The 18377-nt window shown below is 36.9% G+C and overlaps 1 protein-coding gene across 1 annotated transcript; it reads left to right on the forward strand.

Moving 5' to 3' along the window:
• Positions 1 to 1556: 1556 nt before the first annotated feature.
• LOC147405281 (ankyrin repeat domain-containing protein 2B-like) lies at positions 1557 to 15475 on the forward strand. Its single transcript, XM_086432945.1, has 10 exons — positions 1557 to 1712; positions 1847 to 1900; positions 5183 to 5334; positions 7816 to 8025; positions 8123 to 8271; positions 9445 to 9616; positions 13966 to 14058; positions 14734 to 14873; positions 14962 to 15074; positions 15201 to 15475. The coding sequence occupies exons 2-9, from the start codon at positions 1861 to 1863 to the stop codon at positions 15059 to 15061; spliced, it is 1056 nt and encodes a 351-aa protein (XP_086289071.1). The 5' UTR covers positions 1557 to 1712; positions 1847 to 1860; the 3' UTR covers positions 15062 to 15074; positions 15201 to 15475.
• Positions 15476 to 18377: the final 2902 nt, after the last annotated feature.

An 18377-nucleotide genomic window follows, 5' to 3' on the forward strand; every position in this document is an offset into this window, starting at 1 on the left:
GGAAGAGCTTCAAGCAGATTTTAACCAAACAAACAAATTATTCAAACAAAATTAAATAAAGAAACAAGAAGAGAATAATATTAAAAATATTCATGAGATTTAGCCTTAAAAAACAAACTAAAAATCATTCCTCGAGAGTGCAATAAACAAGCTGATATGAAGTTTTTCGAAGACAATGATGACAATGAACTTTGTCGAAGATTAGGCTGAGATGAACTTCTTTGATCGTTATCGTCGTATGAGATATACAATCGCAAATATAGAGAAAAATAGCAGAAAAGAGAGGAGATGAGGTAAAGCCGTCGCTGTCGACATCATTGAGTGGAAAAGACAACGAAACTAGGGTTTGGGGTTAAGGCTTATAAAAGAGAAGAGAAAAAAAGAAGATAGAAATCTAATTTTCCTTTTTTTTCTTTTTGTTTTTGCTTAGATTGATATGGCAAGCAAGGAGGTGTTTGTAATTAGCACAAAACTTAAGTAAACAACCACGCATGTGATTTCGTTTGATCTGTGTTGATCTGTTCCGTAGATCTATTTCGATCCGACAGTTCATGTCATTTGTCCAGGGATTTGGCAGGTGAACCTAACCTATATATATATATATATATATATATATATGGGTGGCGTTCAAGGGCCAACTTTTTGGCAAAACATTTTTCAAAACATGAGTTAGAAATTTTGGAATGGGTTGATTTTTGGTGAGGATGATCTCTACGGTGAGGAGATCATCTTCACCAAAAATCAGCTCATTCCAAAACTTCTAACCCCATAAAAAAATAGTTTACAAAAAATGGACGGTTCACGATTTTTCAACTTGTAAACATGGGTTAGAAGTTTTAGAATGTGCTGATTTTTGGTGAGGATGATCTCCTCACCGTAGAGATCATCCTCACCTAAAATCAGCCCATTCCAAAACTTCTAACTCATGTTTTGAAAAATATTTTGCCAAAAAGTTGGCCCTTGAACGCCACTATATATATATCAGCTCATTCTGAAATTTCTAACCCCATCAAAAGTGATTTACAAAAATCGTACGGTCCGCGATTCTTCAACTTGTAAATTAGATTTAGAAGTTTCGAAATGAGCTGATTTTGGTGAAGACGATCTCTTCACCAATGAGATCATCCTCACAAACAATCAACTCATTCAGAAACTTCCGACCCTTATTTGAAAAATATTTGGTACAATGTTATATATATATATATATCGGGTTGCATAAACAACATTCTAGATGACATATTTTATTCCATATGAGCAAAATGTTTTGAAATGAGCTGATCTTTGTGAAGATGACCATCCTCATAAAAAAATAGCCCATTTTGAAATTGCTAGTCCCTATTTATAAGTTGAAGAATTATGGGCCCTTCATTTTTATCGTCAGTTTGTAACTATTTTTAGTTGGACTAGAAATTTACAATCAGGAACGCAATGACGGAGGACAACCCACAAAAACCTTAGATTTATTTCATGAAACATATTATTCCGAGATGGGTTATAAAATTATATGTCGAATTGGGCCATTTATCTGGATGACGCGTGGATAGGGATAGAGATGGCCCACCAGTTTTCCATAAATTGGCGGCGTTTGGAAGCTTGGATTGGATGAGTCTCTCGTGCGTGCGACTATTTAGGACCTCTTCTTTGCGAAATCGGATTCGAAGGTTGAGGATTGAGGATCGAGGATCTCTGTAGTTAAGGGTTTCTGTTTTCAGGTTTGAACCCCCTCCAATTATTTATTTTTTTTTTAAATTTAGGGTTTCAGACTCATCCTGATCTGTAAAATCTGGGTCTCGATCTGATGCTTAATTTCCGTGTTTTCATTTATTTCACTTGTTCATTGATGCAGCTTAGCTGCTTCCCATGGCGTCGAATTCGCAGAAGGATCGTCCCATCTCATCAGGCAAATTCTCTCTTTCTCTTGTTGCGTGTGTGTGTGTGTGTGAGTCCTTAGATCTAGTGTCTTTCAAACCATACAGAGATGCGATTTTATTTGAGGTGAACATAAGTTGTTCTCATAAAGCTATTTCTTATTAATTTTCCTGTTGTACTTCTCTCTCTATCTCTTTTAATAAATATTTCTGGCTCAATTTCAATGGTTGCTATTGCTTTTTCGCTATTAATGTTAGATTATTGATTCATGGCCTTGATTCTCTGTATCAAGTAAGGATAACGAAAACAAAATTGATTGGTATGTTTTGCCATAAGGATCAAGGAAAAAAATAGAATCATTTATTATTTAGTTGCTAAAAGGGTTTGGAATTTCTCCTATTCAGATTTTTAGAGTGGTCTATATTGTCAAATTAGATTTGAACTACAATAGGATAACTTAAAAAAAACTAATGGTCTTAAGATTAGTAGGAGTAAAATATTAAGTACCCAATAACTCTAGAAAGGATGTTCCTTGGGATAATGTTATGATCCTTAGGTTAAGACTTAAAATTTCCACTCCATTGACGCCTAAGTATTTTTGGAGCATTGGTTTGGGCCTTAATATTTGGTATTAGAGCCAACCCACGTCCAAGGTTTGAGTAATGGGGAGGCGATTGTGGAGAGCTTAAAAAAATCAGAAAAAGGGGCTCCTTTGTAGTATGCGATATGGAAAGGGTTCTAAAAGAATGAGGGAAAAAAGGGACTCCTCTATAGTATGGGATATGAAAGGGGTTCGAAAAAAAAAGGGGCTTGCCATAGTATGGAATATGGAAGGGATCCGCCATAGTAGGCCACCATGATTCGTTTGGGAATGGGCGACTTATGGAAAAAAAGATAAAAGGGTACTTGTTACTTGGAAAGAAGGCCAAGGGGCTGGGGGGGGGGCTCACCATAAGTGGGCTAACGAGGGCGTTAGCCTTGAAGCGTGGGGGTATGTTATGATCCTTAGGTTAAGACTTTAACCTTTCACTCCATCAATGCCTAGGTATTTTTAGACCATTGGTTTAGGTCTTAACATTAGGTATCAAAGCCAACCCCACGTCCAGGGTTAGAGTCATGGGGAGGTGATTATGGAGGGGAAAAACAAAAGAAAAAGAAAAAAGAAAAAAAGACTCATTTGCAGTATGGGATATGGAAGGGGTTCTAAAAAAGAAAAAAGGAAAAATGGGCTCTTCTATAGTATGGGATGTGGAAGGGATTAAAAAAAAAAAGGAGGCTCACCATAGTATGGGATATGGAAGGGTCCGTCATAGTAGGCCACCGTGATTAGTCTAGGAAGGGGCAAGTTATGAAAAAAAAGAAAAGAAAGGGGTACTTGGTACTTGGAAAGAAGGCCAAGGGGCTGGGGGGCTCGCTATAAAGTGGGCTAACGAGGGCGTCGGCCTTGAAGTGCGGGAGTATGTTATGATCCTTAAGTTAAGACTAACTTTCCACTCCATCAACGCCTAGGTATTTTTGGAGCATTGGTTTAGGTCTTAACATTTGGTATCAGAGCCAACCCCACATCTAGGGTTCGAGTCATGGGGAGGCGATTATGGATGGGGAAAACAAAAGAAAAAGGAAAAAAGACTCCTTTGTAGTATGGGATATGGAAGGGGTTCTAAAAAAAGAAGGAAAAATGGGCTCTTCTATAGTATTGGATGTGGAAGGGGTTCAAAAAAAAAGGAGGCTCACCATAGTATGGGATATGGAAGGTGTTATGGAAAAAAGAGAAAGGGGTACCTGGTGCTTGGAAAGAAGGCCAAGGGGTTGGGAGGCTAGTCATAAAGTAGGCCAATGAGGGTGACGGTTTTGAAGCGTGGGGGTATGTTACGATCCTTAGGTTAAGACTTACACTTTCTGCTCCATTGACGCCTAGGTATTTTTTGGAGCATTGGTTTGGGTCTTAACAGATAGGTAGGCAAGAAACCTTAAAGAGGCTGACCAAATTTTTTTGTTAAAATGGATAGATTAATAGGGCTAGGATCCATAAAATTAGTGTTTGGTGGATAAAGTGAAGATCTTTTGGAATATTATGGAGTTAGTAAGGAAAGATACGAAAACACATGCCTTGATTGAGATTTGGCTTAAGATGAGAGTTAAATGGTGTGATAAAATTCTTATATTTATATATATATTATATATATATATATATATATATATATATATATATATATATAACAAATTCATTTTATTAATCCCAATATTTTGATAAACATGGTAGATGATGATAACAACTAGGTTTTTCCTAAAGTGGTTGGAATCTTTTTGAAAGCATTTTTTGGATGAATCATTGTTATGCTTTATTTTGGCGATTTTCGAAGGAAAGAAACCGGAAAATGAAGTACGCACCATGGCATTGTTTCTAAGTATTTGGGTTAACATTATTAATATTTAACCTTTTGAAACTCTAGCCAAAGCTCAACTTTGATGAAGTACTATAGTAATTTGGGTCCTCCACTAGGGATGGGGGGAGATTATTTGTATAAAATGGCGTGGTTATGATGGCTCATTCCTATCTTATTGGTATTGGATATTTGACACTATTTGATGGCAACCAACGGAATTCTTTGGCCATTGATTGAAGAACCTTTTGGTGCTCGTCAGGGAATATGCTAGAGGATAGAAAATTATTTTTCTCATAAGTTTAGGGTTGCTAATGATGTAGCTGACTTATTTTGCTAGGAAGGATATATGTTTAAACTTTTTGTATATGAGAATCTTCTTCCTTGATACTGCCTTTTTCGGAATCTTGACACTCTAAATGACACAATCATAGGGTCATTATAGTGATGCTTTGATCGCTGATATTTGATGTGGATGATATCATCACCAAGAAGACTATCTTTGCACAAAATTCTAACCACATCAAATGGGGAGTTCAATTGAATGTTGAGCTGGATGGATCATATTTTTTTGATAAGGCTGGAGATGTTGTAATGTGCTGATTTGATCTAAATGTCGAGGGGATCATCCCCGCAAAAAAATCAGCACTTGAGTTGATTCATCCCCATGGAGCTCTTGTGAGGGCATATGTCATTTCTTGACAGATAAAAAGAGCATATTATCATATCCCAACCATTACATACTTAGCAAATCAATATGTTATTTGTCAAGAATGAATGTTTTTCTCTTTTCTATGCTAATAATAATTCAAACCAATATGTTTTTTGGAGGGTGCATTTGCTATCTTGTGGTTTTAACCCCTTCAAAATATGGTCTATCAGTTCAACATAAGTTTCAAGTAACATTCTTCTCACTATGTATTTTCCAGAAGAGAAGTCAGGTTCAGCGGAGAATGAAGGTTCCAAGTCTGAAACATCTTCTGTTGAGACACAATCAGGGCAGCAAAATGCTGCTTCCGAGCCAGGAACTGGATTTCCTGGCAATCCTTTCGATTTTTCTGCGATGAGTGGCCTTCTTAATGTATTTCCTCTACTCAATCTTCTTAACATTTTAAATATCTGATTTGAAAGAGTGATGGGATATACAATTTTGTGTGTTTATTTAAGGTCATCTTTGTTAGTATTTTTCAGCTGATGTTTTTATTGTATTGTTGAACTTATTACCTCTATTTTGCATCCTACAATTAAACCATACTGTTATTTTTATTTCTAGCAGTTTCTTATGTATAAGAATTCCATGTCTATCATGATGAAGAGACATAAAAATGTACCATGTTCTGCACTACCTGGTCCTTCGTGCAAGATTTATAACTTTGATACAAAGAAATAACCATTTTTTTTTTAATTAAGTTTGATTTTGTTGAGATGTTCAATCAATATAGTGCATTTATATCCATGTAAATTACAACAGTGCCTTTTATGTGGTTCCAAGTTGCAACTGTTCTAATAAGGTGACACGTGTGTCAGTTCCTATCTGATATGGAAAATGCTGACAGGGTCCTATGTGAGAAATATCTTGGAAAGTATTTAGTTCAGAATTTAGAATGTGGAGGTCCCCATTTAGGGGACACTCTTAAGCCTGTGAGAGAGATTGAGCCTCCCAATAGGGAGCTGTGCCAACCAAAGGCTAGTTTGTCCATGCAGTGAAGGCAGCCCCTCCCCATCGAAGGAGTCTTAAAGATGGTTTATATGGGCATATCACAATTAGTCCTCTAGCATTTTCATATCCCTTCTGGTCGAGCTGATATCCATTCCTTATGCCTTGGCTGGCGAGTACCCATATTTGCCTGATTTGCCATACTTCCCTCCTCGGATCCACACCCCTAGTTTTATTCCTTGCCTCAACTTTCCTTAGGGATGAATTCCCATATGCTGAAAGAGCCAAGCCTGGGGAAAGAGTCAGAAATAGGAGGAGTGAGCAAGGGGAAGAGAGAATGGAAGATGGATGGCTTCCCTTCCCCCCTTACGTTTACATAACTTTTCCTTTTCTTGGGGGGAGGGGGGGGGGGGGGGGTGTGTTCCCGGTCTTGCTGTGTCGGTTGTTGTTGCTGTGAATTTTTCAAATGGTCTTCATGCCCTCCTTTTTAGAATAAACGTTATCCTTATATAAAAAGAGTTACAATATCAAACGAATGTTCAGCTGCGTGAGCTAGATGCAACCATTGATAAGTGCTCAATTAGGGGTCCATATTTGAAGTGTTCACCTTGCTTTGATTAAGAATGGTTTGACGAATTAGACTTGCTGGAATGAGTCAAAGAATGGAGGGAAGGCTTAGAACATATAGTTTGAGAGCTTGTTTCCCTCCCATTTCCCCTGGTTGATTGGCCGTGACTACCTTCGATTATCACCTGTTTGGGGACATGGTGTTCCCTCAACTTGTGCATAGACAAAAAGGGCAAATAGGTTACTACTAATGGCCCTCATTGCAATGCAATGTTTTGGTCAGGTGAAAAACTGAAGCAATCTCAACCAAAACTTTTTCCAAAACATTTAATGTTTTGGGTTCAATATTTTATTCCGAACTTGAGCCAAAACATTCCAAAACAACATGAAACTTCGAAACATCGATGGGAATATGGGATCTTTATTAGAGGCCACAGATGTGAGGGTTGGAAAAGGGTGAAAGGCGTATTTGATCTACTTAGTTGTTTGGGTTTGAAGTGGGGGTTGATGACCTATTGATGGTGTTCAGGTTGATGTCACAATTACCTAGACAAAGTTACCTCAACCTGATCTATAGCACCTATACCTGAGGGACTAACTTAACTCATTCCACATAGTGTTCAAGTTGGAGGTAGTTGCTAGATTATTTTTTTCCATGGGACATTTCTGCTCTCTTCCCATCTCCTAAAACAACTCAAGTAAAAGAGTTTACAACATCTGCCCCCTCTCCTGCTGCATTCCTACTTCATAGAACATCCGACCCAGCTTGTGTTTGGGTCGATGGTTACATGTGTTGGGTTACCCAGCCTTCAGCAAACTCATTGCTATCCCTATTAATAAGAAAACTGAAACCTATGTCACAATTAATACGGTGGAAATTTATATAATTTTGGAGACTTGAACCATGACCAACATGTTTGGATTTTCTGGACAGTCGTTATTGGCTTGGATCCAAGTCTAGGCCTTCAAGGCCTGCATGGAATTGGAACTATTTCATGTAGATAATATATCTAGTGTCAGCTGATTGCTTTTTTGTATCCATTCTATTAAGTATTGATAACCTTTTTATTAATCACTAAATGATTGCTATTTTGTTCCATCAAAACTTTCATTTTTTTTTTTTTTAAATAGGACATTTTAAGAAAAAAAAATTTCTTTCAATTTTTTTTTTTTTGAAGTTATGGGCTCTTTTTATTCGGTTGGTTATGATTATTTTTTTCCTAGATCTAGTAAGTGGCAGTTGGTGCCTAGGAAAATACCTACTTAATTTTCAGTAGGTTTATTTATTACTTTTACATTGCCCTAATGGAATGTTTATGTATGGTGAGATGAACATAGGATCCAAGCATAAAGGAATTGGCTGAACAAATAGCAAAGGATCCTGCATTCAATCAGATGGCTGAGCAACTCCAAAAGAGTGTTCAGGGTGCAGGTGAAGATGGTTTACCTCAACTTGATACCCAGCAGTATTACAATACCATGCAGCAGGTTATGACAAATCCTCAATTCATGACTATGGCTGAGCGCCTCGGTAACGCTTTAATCCAGGTATTTATTGTCATTTGTCTTCTATGGACAATCCCTATAATATTTATGGAACTGATGTCATTGAGTAAGTTGGTATTTCATTCACATGTGTTTATAGGATCCAGCTACATCCAGTATGTTGGAAAATTTGGCTAATCCAAGGCGTAAAGAGGAGCTTGAAGAACGAATGGCACAAATTAAGGAAGATCCTTCTTTGAAGCCTATTTTAGAAGAGATTGAGAGTGGTGGTCCAGCTGCAATGATGAGGTTATGAGATACTAGGATTTTTGCTATTATAGTATCCTGTAGTGTTTAGAAAGACATGTGAGCCATTCACTGGGACAATGGGTAAGAAAAATGCCATGAGGCTTACGCCAGAGGCATATTCCTAATAAAGCACTCACCTCCAACATTGACACAATGGGAGGGGCAGGCTTAAAGTGTAGAGGTGCACTTCTACGCATATTCTTCAAGTGTACATCTATTTTTTCTTTTTAAAATTCTTCGAAAATAAGCATCATCATTATCCATGCCTTATCCCAAATATTGGGGTTGGCATCCATCACGATTTCTTTGTCACCATTTGACTTTATTTTGAGCCATGATATCTCCACACATTTTTATATTGCAAAACACATTAAATGCATTGCAGGCTTTCAAACATTTCTGCAATTACATTTAAATGTTTTGCAATATAAAATAAGAATGTGGCAATATGTCATTCATAAATTGAAACTAGCAGAATGCATGTACAATGCACATGTTGCTTGATGATATTATTTTTCTTTAATGATTAGTAGAGTTTTCTGAAAAATAAGAGTTTTTTTGTTGTAATGGTAGTAACAGAAATGTAATTGAAAAGATATTTGGTAGTAAATTAACTATTTTACTTGTGTGTACATATTTTTTTTTTAAGCCTGAAGATTGTTAAGGATAATATAGGAGTTTTTCTTATTGATGTAATTAAAAAATTTGTATTTAAATTAATAATTGTTGGAAAGAATTCAGCAAGAGCTCTAAAGGTACTAAGTTTTATGGCAAACCAACTTATAGATTGGAAGTAATGGCATTATAAAAAATTTGTACTGAAATGTATTGTTTAAGATAGATTTGGTTGGTTCCAAACTTGCAGTTTGGTATTTTGGAGTCTTGTAAATCTAGCAACTTATGGGATGGCCATAAAATTGATGGCATAGGGAATTTTTTGATAGAAAGTGACCAAAATGTCGAATGTCAAGGGTCTGTTCTCTCTGGATCGTAGAATATTTTTTTATTGATCCAGTGTAGAAGCACGAGGCTTATGCTTTGCTTTTCTTATGGTCCCAGTGTGTGACTCGCACCTTTACATTCAAAACAATAGAAGCCTGTAGCTTGATTTATCTTCTACATGGCTTATGTACCTTTTCCGAAATTTAACTTTAATCTATTTTTGTTTTTTAGGTATTGGAATGATCCTGAGGTTTTACAAAAGTTAGGTCAGGCTATGGGCCTTGGGGTGTCTGGAGAAGCCGCCACTTCAGGTGAACTTTCTGGACCAGATGAACCAGAAGATGAAACTGGGAATGAGGATGAGTCAATTGTTCATCACAATGCAAGTGTTGGTAATGTAGAGGTACTTCACAATAAATTGATTCCAAGTTCTTGGGTTAAATCAATTTTCACGGTTGCCTTTGCATGTCATTTAGGTTCAAAACTTGGTCGTGGTTTCTTTCTATATGACATAATTGTCTTCTTCCAAATTTACTCAATGATTTTTTTTTTCTTTTGGTAAGTATGATTTTACTATATATATACATGGGTATCCAACTTTAGTCCGACTAAAATCCCATGGACGCGCCCGTCACCACTTCTAGCACATGCCTTGTGTACCTGGCCGTTTAGAGCACCAAGGTGGCCAACAAGGGGTGAAGTGATGCGATTTATTTTTTATATATGCAACACGGATTTTAGTAATTATGTAAAATTACAAGGATATGGGAAATAGTTCCCAGAGTAGAACAAATTAGGTAAAAAGTTCCCTTTGTAAAACATAAGTTTCTATATACATGCACCTGAAACAAGCAATCTATCCTTCATTAGTTTCCCTCAGCATGTGAGAAAAATTATTAGTGCATTTTGTAGCTAATTCCTTGATCTGCTCCAATAAGATTTCGTAGATTCATGACATGGCCTCTTCATATATCACCCACCAAGTTTGTTTTTCAAATCTACCTCCACCTTCGATGAAGCCGACAAATTCTATCTTGACATTTGAAAACCTTGAAGATATCTAAATGACATATGATGTCTTCGTACTAGGTTGTGCTTTGCACATCTCCTTTCACCCCTGATGAAGCCAACAAATTTTATGTTGACATATGAAAACCTTGAAGATAACTAACCTCTACCTTATTGGAATTTACATTACCAATTGGCCCCTTAAAAAAGCCTTTAGGACAATGCCATTTCTGTCCTAAACACCCTTTATTTCTATTGTACATAGATTTCCAGTAGAACTTCTGCCAACATTTGTCAACTTTAATGTAACCTCTTCTTCACCACCTGACTTTTGCTTAAACTCCAATTGCACATCATTTTGTCCTTTTCAAAATTTTCAGTGCAACATTGCAGTTTTGGTCGAGATCGGAATGAAACATTGACCCTTAATTGAATGTTTTGAATCATCACAAATTGTTTCAGAACGTTCGGTCAAGACAATTTTGGTTTTACTCCTAATCGCAGGAAGATATTTTGGTTAATCTTCGCAAGAGCAAGTTGTTTGCGGTAGGAGAGGTGGAAGGGGTGGAGGTAGCGGTGGCCGTGATAGGGTTCCAAATGGGGGTCCTTCAATCCACGTATTTAGGGCTTCCTTTGGGAATGGGTTATTCTAGTAAGGAGATTTGGGAGCCGGTCATTGAAAGGATAGAAAGAAACTTAACTCTTGGAAATCTAAGCTTTTATCAAAATGGGGGAAGATTACTCTCATCAAAAGTGCTTTGGCAAGTATTCTCATTTACACTTTTTCGTTATTTTCCCTACCTAAGAATGTGGAAGTACAATTAGATAAAATTTGCCAGGAGTTCTTATGGCACGGTAAAGATGGCTTAAGAAAACATCACTGGATGAGTTGGAGGAAGTTATACTTGCCTAAGAAGAATGGGGGCTGGGGTTTTCGTAGTTTTGGTTCCATGAATTCTGCCTTGTTGGGGAAGTGACTTTGGAGGCTTGGAGAGGAGGGGGAGAGTCTTTGGAGAAAAGTAATTGTAGATAAGTATGGGGTGAATGAGAATGGGTAGGAGAGTGGTCTGGCTAGATGTGTGCTGGGGTATGGGGTGTGGAAAGGTATCTTTAGAAGACTCTCGATACTTAAGAAAATAGTGAAATGTAAGGTGGGGAGGGGGAGTAAGGTCAGGTTTTTGGAGGATTGGTGGTGTGGGAATGATCATCTTAAGGATCAGTTCCTAGATCTTTTTGCTTTGCTGTTGAAAAAGAATCAGGTTATCTCTTGTTTCAAAACTCTTGATAATGGGGTGATAAACTGGGATTTTGGGTTTAGAAGAACATTTAATAATGGGAGTTGGATAATCTAAGGAGATTAATTTCTTTGGTGGAGAATAGAAACTAGGAGAACTTCTCGGAAGATTAGAGAGTGTGGGGAGGACACTACGGATGGGAAGTTTACGGTTAAGTCTTTCTATGAGGGTATTGCACATAACACTATAACGTCTTTTCCTTACTCTTTTGTCTGGGGTGGTAAGATTCCCCTAAAGATTTTGACTTTTCTTTGGTTGGCGTCTTTAGGGAGACTCGCGACTTTGGACTAATTAATTAAAAGATGTTTTATTTCGCCAAATCAGTGTTGTATGTGCAAATCTCATACGGAAACGGTGGATCACTTATTCATTCATTGTCGGGTGGCTCATCACATTTGGTCGCATTTCTTATTGTCGTTTGGTCTCGTAGGTTGTTTCCCTAGATTAGTCAAGTCAGCTTTGGAATCTTGGCTAACGTGAGGAGGATCTTTCATGTCCTCGAAGCGGATTTTTTTATTCTTGGTTCCATTCGCAATTTGTTGGCGTATTTGGAAAGAGCGCGATAGATGCATTTTTTAGGGGAAAGAGTCTACGTTGGATGGATTAGTTTTTTCCATTTTGGAGCTCATGTTCTCTTGGAGCAAATTTTATAAGGATTTTAAAGGGGTTTTCTTTGAAGATTTTGTTGTGAGATGGGATAGGGTTTGTTCTTTGTCGTGAGAGTAATTTGTTGTTTCCGTTTGGTTGTTGTAAAACTTTTTTTGCATTATATCTTTTTTTTGTTTTGGGTTGGTCCCCTTACATAAAATTATCTTTATCGATCAAAAAAAAAAAAATTCCTTACCATCGAAGGTAGTAAAAGGAAGCTCCACAGAAGTGTTCCCTACCTCCATAGGAACATCCGTAACTATTCCAAGATTTGTAAAAATAGACTACACACATCTTTATAAACAAGCAATGTAGAAAAAGATTACTTATCAAAAAAAAAAAAATTGTAGAAAAAGATCATCATCGTTTGTGCTTTATCCCAAGTGTCATGATCAACACTTTATTTTACTTTATTTAAACATATTTTAGTCAACGTGATATTGTAATCTCCAATGCATCTATTTTGCAAATGACAACCCAAAAGAGCCCTCTGTCCTCGAGTAAAAGAATCAAATACACCTCGCATCATTCCCGCATGAATGTTCAAGTAAGGTTTTAACATAATGTAAACCCCCTATGCTAAGAGGCTTGTTAGCCAGGTGTCATGATCTTAACCCCTTCTTACACAGCACCCAAAACGCTTAAACTAATCCTCGTAATGTAGCCAGCTAAGCCTTTCCCAAGTGAGTCCTAGGTTTTCCCTGAACTCTCTTAAGGCACTCACATACTAAAAAAATACCGTCACACTTTGAGTTTGAATTCTTGAGTGTATGAGTATCTTGGTGATTTGAGGGAATTCTTAGGACTTATTGGGTAAGATGACGAGGGCCACATCAAGGGATTCACTTGAGTATCGTATTGGCGCTATGCATGGATAATCTTTGTCTATGACACAAGGCTCTTACATTGGCAAGAGACAAAGATGCCATGGTTAGCAATTAACTTCTACGCATACCACGCTTGATCCTCAAGAAGAGCCCCTCTTAGGTTCTCTTTGCCATGTTATTTTCGCTTCTTATCTTTGCTTGTTGAAGAAATAATGCACCATGGAAGCGCTCACCAGCACTTCATTCACTAGGAGATGCTTCGAGTGAGAGAGGAGCTTCAATATGAAAACCAACCACACACTTTGTCACAGATGTATCTCACCATCCACAAATCTTTTGACAGGGAAGATTTTTTTTGCCAGACACAAGATCATCAATTCCTTTCTCCCAATAAAGCTCCGTTAATTCTACTCACAATTGCTTCTCAGCTCATGTTACTGGATGGAAGTTTTAAGCGCATCCTTCTAATCAGCATCCCTTCTTTGTATTAAGGGAGCACAGAATCCCTAGTTTTTAACCGGACATGCAGCTCCAACCCGTGGAAGCTTACTCTGAAACCTAGTCCTCATCAAGTTCTTCATTAAATAACTTCCCAATTAAAAGGCTCTTTAAGAAAGCTTTTCTCAACAATCCCAAATGTTGAGTTGCAATTGAAGGCCTTATCCTCACTTTTCAAACTGAAGCTTTCCCCAACCATGTGTCTCCATGCAGTTTGAGATTCCTATATGTGACCACTTGACATTACAGGCGAGGAAGGCATGATCGACCCCTAAAGATGTGGTATAGACAAACCTAAAACCTTCAAGAGACGATGACTCATCAAGCACCCATGGTTGAAAAACAATTAACCTGATCTTCCTTCCCTTTTTATCTGTTTGTTCTCTTATTATTTGTTTGAGTGTTTCATATTTTCAGTACATTGCTGCCACACATGTTAGACCTTTGAAGTTCATTTTTCTATTACTCTGATATAGGGTTTGAAGAATGCTCTGGCATCTGGGGCAGATAAAGATGAAGAAGATTCGGAGGGAAGGACAGCTTTGCATTTTGCTTGCGGATATGGTGAGGTATGACGGTCTCTGGATTAAAAATCTGTTTATAACATCAAACATTTTTTTCCTCATATGGTTAGGGTTTTAACTATCAGTTGCAACTAAGCATTGCATTTGTAATGCACTGGGGAAGTTTTAATTGCTGGAATTGGAAGAATTCCAATATACAAGAGCACTTGAATGTCTGTAACCATTCTGTATTCTTGTTTTGGCCTGAGTATGGTTATAACAGGCCAGATGAATTGGAATTTGGATTATTAAAACAGTATTTGAGTATTATTTTTTTGCTTGATCGCCACCTAGATGGAACCCAGTGAATGGGGGAGTCCTGACCTCTTTTGCATATGTGTTGACATGGCATCCCCAAGTTGAATGAGAGCACCTCCATCGGTGGAAAGTATTGGCTATTCATTTATTTTGTAATCAAGTACATGCTGTATCCTGATAATCAGTTCTCTATTAGTAGCGCCAGTGGTAGAAACATTGAAATCATGATAGGGTTGATTGAAAGTGGTATCATCAAAAGAAGAGAACTGAGTGATGGAAACATTTTTTTTTTTATAACAATATTATGTGGGTTCCACTAAAAATTCTGCAATTATCTTATTAATAAAACAAGCTGTTTTGTGTATTTAGTTTATCTAAAATGGAGGTAAGCAAGCTTTCCTTTTACTTGGTTTGTAATTCCAGGTGAAATGTGCTCAAATCCTCCTTGAGGCTGGAGCAACAGTGGATGCTTTGGATAAGAATAAAAACACTGCCCTTCATTACGCTGCTGGTTATGGTAGGAAGGAGTGTGTAGCTCTTCTATTGGAGAATGGCGCCGCTGTGTAAGGCTAAAACTGATTCTTAGTCAATGCCCACCTCACCTACCTCCCCCCACATCTTGTTTTAACTTACTTGTTTTTCTTGGTACAGCACTCTTCAGAACTTGGATGGGAAGACACCTATCGATGTTGCCAAGCTGAACAACCAGCAGGAGGTACTAAAGCTCCTTGAGAAGGATGCGTTCCTTTGATGCATGGTGACAGGTACGCATTTGGGCTTTCCTAATGTGCTGAATTTGGAGTACGAAAAAGGGTGGGTGGTAGTTTGTCTTATAATCAAATAGGGGAGGAGATATCACATTGAAAGGTTTGTTATTTGAATGGTGGCAGGTACACTTCACTCAAGAGGTTTCCTCCTCCCATATGGGGGATGGCTATTTGGCTTTAGTTAACAGAGGGAGACATTACTACTTAATGGTTTACCTTTGCCATCTATATTCTATTTATTTCTGCTAGTCTTGCTGTGCTACATTTGAGACTTGTTTTTTGTAGCCCCTGTTGCATAACTTTCTTCTTTTTTCATGAAATGGACAATTTGTTGATGTGAGATGGATTCATGATGTATGCCATATACATGTGGGTTTTATGGTTTGATTATTTTACTACTTCATTGTTCCAATGGATGGATGGGGGTGAGGTTTGTGGTTATGATTTTTCAAGTGGGGACTGTTTTTCTGAGAAACAGAAAATATGTGATGCTCAAGTTAGTGGATTTGGCATTAGTACTGTCTGTGCCTACTATTGCCTAAGTAATCAGTGATCACACACACACACACGGCTCCGTAGTCACTTGTGCATACCATTTGTATGCCTATATTGTCAGTGGTACGGGATCTTTGTAGAAAATGGAGAGGACTTTCTCAATGTGAGCAGCATGTGACGCCGTGATGGTCTATAAACTTGTTATAGAGAGTAGGGGACTACTGGTGTTCTTATGCTTCTGAGTTACTGATGGCAAGAGCTCACTTTAAGCCTCCACCCCCATAACAACTTTCCGTACCTTTTACCTTTCTCCTCGAGAGACTTTGAGAGCTAGGAAGGACGTAAGGCATTTTAATTTTAATAGTGGAAGCTATCCCACTTTCAACCAAGAATCAGTGAAGGTAGCGGATCTGAATTTGGATTGACCTATTGCTTTAACAAATAATTTTAAAGTTGAGTGTAAAATAATGATTATTTTCATAAAACATATCCCGGCAAACAATGGTGCCTAATGAAACAAAAAATACTCAATTTGAGAAGCCAATTTCTAGATTCAAAGTAATGGTAAAATGAGTATGAGCTTTCACTTGATATTTGAATGATTATCATGTTGGATAATCCAATCATAATTTGAGCTTTTGTTGCTATAATCATCTCAATAAAGAATCGATTCATTTCAAAATTATTAGACTTAAAAATATCAGACAAAAAAACTATCTAGATATTTTTAGGGAGTTACTATTGCCACACCAATTTAAAGCCTTTAATAAACATTAAGGAGTGAGAAGTAATTCCAAAAAAAGTTGGAGCACCCTCACCTTCATTATCAAGAAATGGCTTCTCAAACTATGGTGGGTTTTAGAAACATTCTCTCTCTCTCTCTCTCTCTCTCTTCAACTATGGCCTCACCCTTCCTTCTCCTCATTTTCTTCTTCTCTTTATTTCTTTCCATCATAATCAAGATTCATCACAAATTATTATTCCAAATCATGCACAAAACTCATCACCTTCGTCTCTTCTTTCATGAATGTATGGTCTTAAGTTGAAATACATCCGTCTTCGTCACCTTCCAAGTTTCAACATCTTCAATAAGTGGAACACGTTGTAGACATCAACTTCTACCACCATAGTTGTTTGCACCAAAACCTCTTTAACTCGTCTCTCTCGCATTTTCCAACTTGTACAATTTTTATTTTTATTTTTATTTTTTTTATTTCCAATTTTCATTCCAATCACTAGAGAGTCAAGTAATTACTTGAATCTATGGGTAATTTCCAACAAAGAAGGATTTATGAGTTAAATTTTTACTTTAATCTATGTTTATTTAGTAGGCATCAAATGTGTTTGATGAAATGTGTAAAAGAATGAATGCAAATTGAAAATCCAAGAAGATGCATAAATGAACTGATTAGCAAATTTCTTTGTTGTTTTTCTACCTATTGTTGATGTGTTTTTAGTCAAAATACTATATGATTTTAGTTGTGGGAGATACTCTATTGAGCAAATGTTTGTGGTGATGCATGGGTGATGGAGATGCTAGCCTAAATATCATATAGATGTTGTGGTGATGCATTGGTGATGGATATAGGATGCTAGTCTGAATCTCATTTGCTTTGTTTTGTCCTAAGCATATGGTGTAATAAAACAAAATGATGTGCACATTTTTTTTTTTTTTGGTGTGTCACATATAATTTAATTAATTGGTTTGACAATAGTAGCTCTTTATTTTTAATATTAAATTAAGGGGTTAAGAATGTTGTGAGGGATTGTATTAGTGAGGATGGGCAAGTTGAGCTATGTGTTTGTGTGTTCCAAGCGATTCATTATAATAACTCCGAAATGGTCAATCAAATAAAAATTCCCTCGACATATTCAAAATGATGAATATATGTCATTCTTTGTTGCCATAAGTTGTCATAAGGGGGGTTCTCCTTGCACCCATCATTTGTGTTCTATGCCCCCACTTAAAAGAGCAAAACAAAAAATGATGAAATGACCAATTGGTCCTATCAATAAACTCTCCACACCCACCTAAAAAAGACTAATTTTTTGTTCAATATTATCGAGTCCTTCTAAGTAGATTCAATAAGATTTTACTAGATCTCTTTTTGATGATTTTGATATATATTATCGAATGAAGCTTCATTTGATTTTTTTTTTTTTTTAAGAAGAAGAATGTGTGTGTGTGTGTGTGTGCATGTGTGTGTGAGAGAGAGAGAAGAAGAAAAAGAACACCATCACCGAATGAGTAAGTACAAAATAATGGATTGTGGAGATTGGATGGGTTTTAAGGCGAGCGAAAAGAGTTTGGAGAGACTAAACGGTGGGTGCAAATAGAGTTACTCTTATGTTTCAAATTGATGCTATCCCTCGACACATGTTTTGTCTATTATTATTATTGGGCAAGTTCGACTTGAACCCATGACCTGAAAGTGCTTTGCAAAGTGTCAAATTAATTGAGCTATGCGTCTAAACCCACAGTTATGTTTTAATATGAAAGACTAACATAAAATGACCAAAATGCCCTTATCAATCTCAAGTCAAAGTCCATTGATTTTTCACCAAAAAATCTGTCATTGTCAAGCAATTAACATCTATTGTGTAATATTTGTAACTAAATCAACCTTGTCTCCAATGTATTGTAGAAATTACTTGATTTTTTTACCGAAAAATCCATCCTTCTTATTTTTGAGGTTTGAAGATTGTAAAAATTCTTTGATTTTTCTATAAAAAAAATCCACCCTTATTTTTTTTGAGGTTTGAATATTAAGGTAGAGAACATGTTAAAAAATCTTTGAGGTTCAA

The sequence above is a fragment of the Akebia trifoliata genome, chromosome 3, assembly GCF_017979445.1.
Source record: "Akebia trifoliata isolate Shusen 1 chromosome 3, ASM1797944v1, whole genome shotgun sequence".
Taxonomy (NCBI): domain Eukaryota; kingdom Viridiplantae; phylum Streptophyta; class Magnoliopsida; order Ranunculales; family Lardizabalaceae; genus Akebia; species Akebia trifoliata.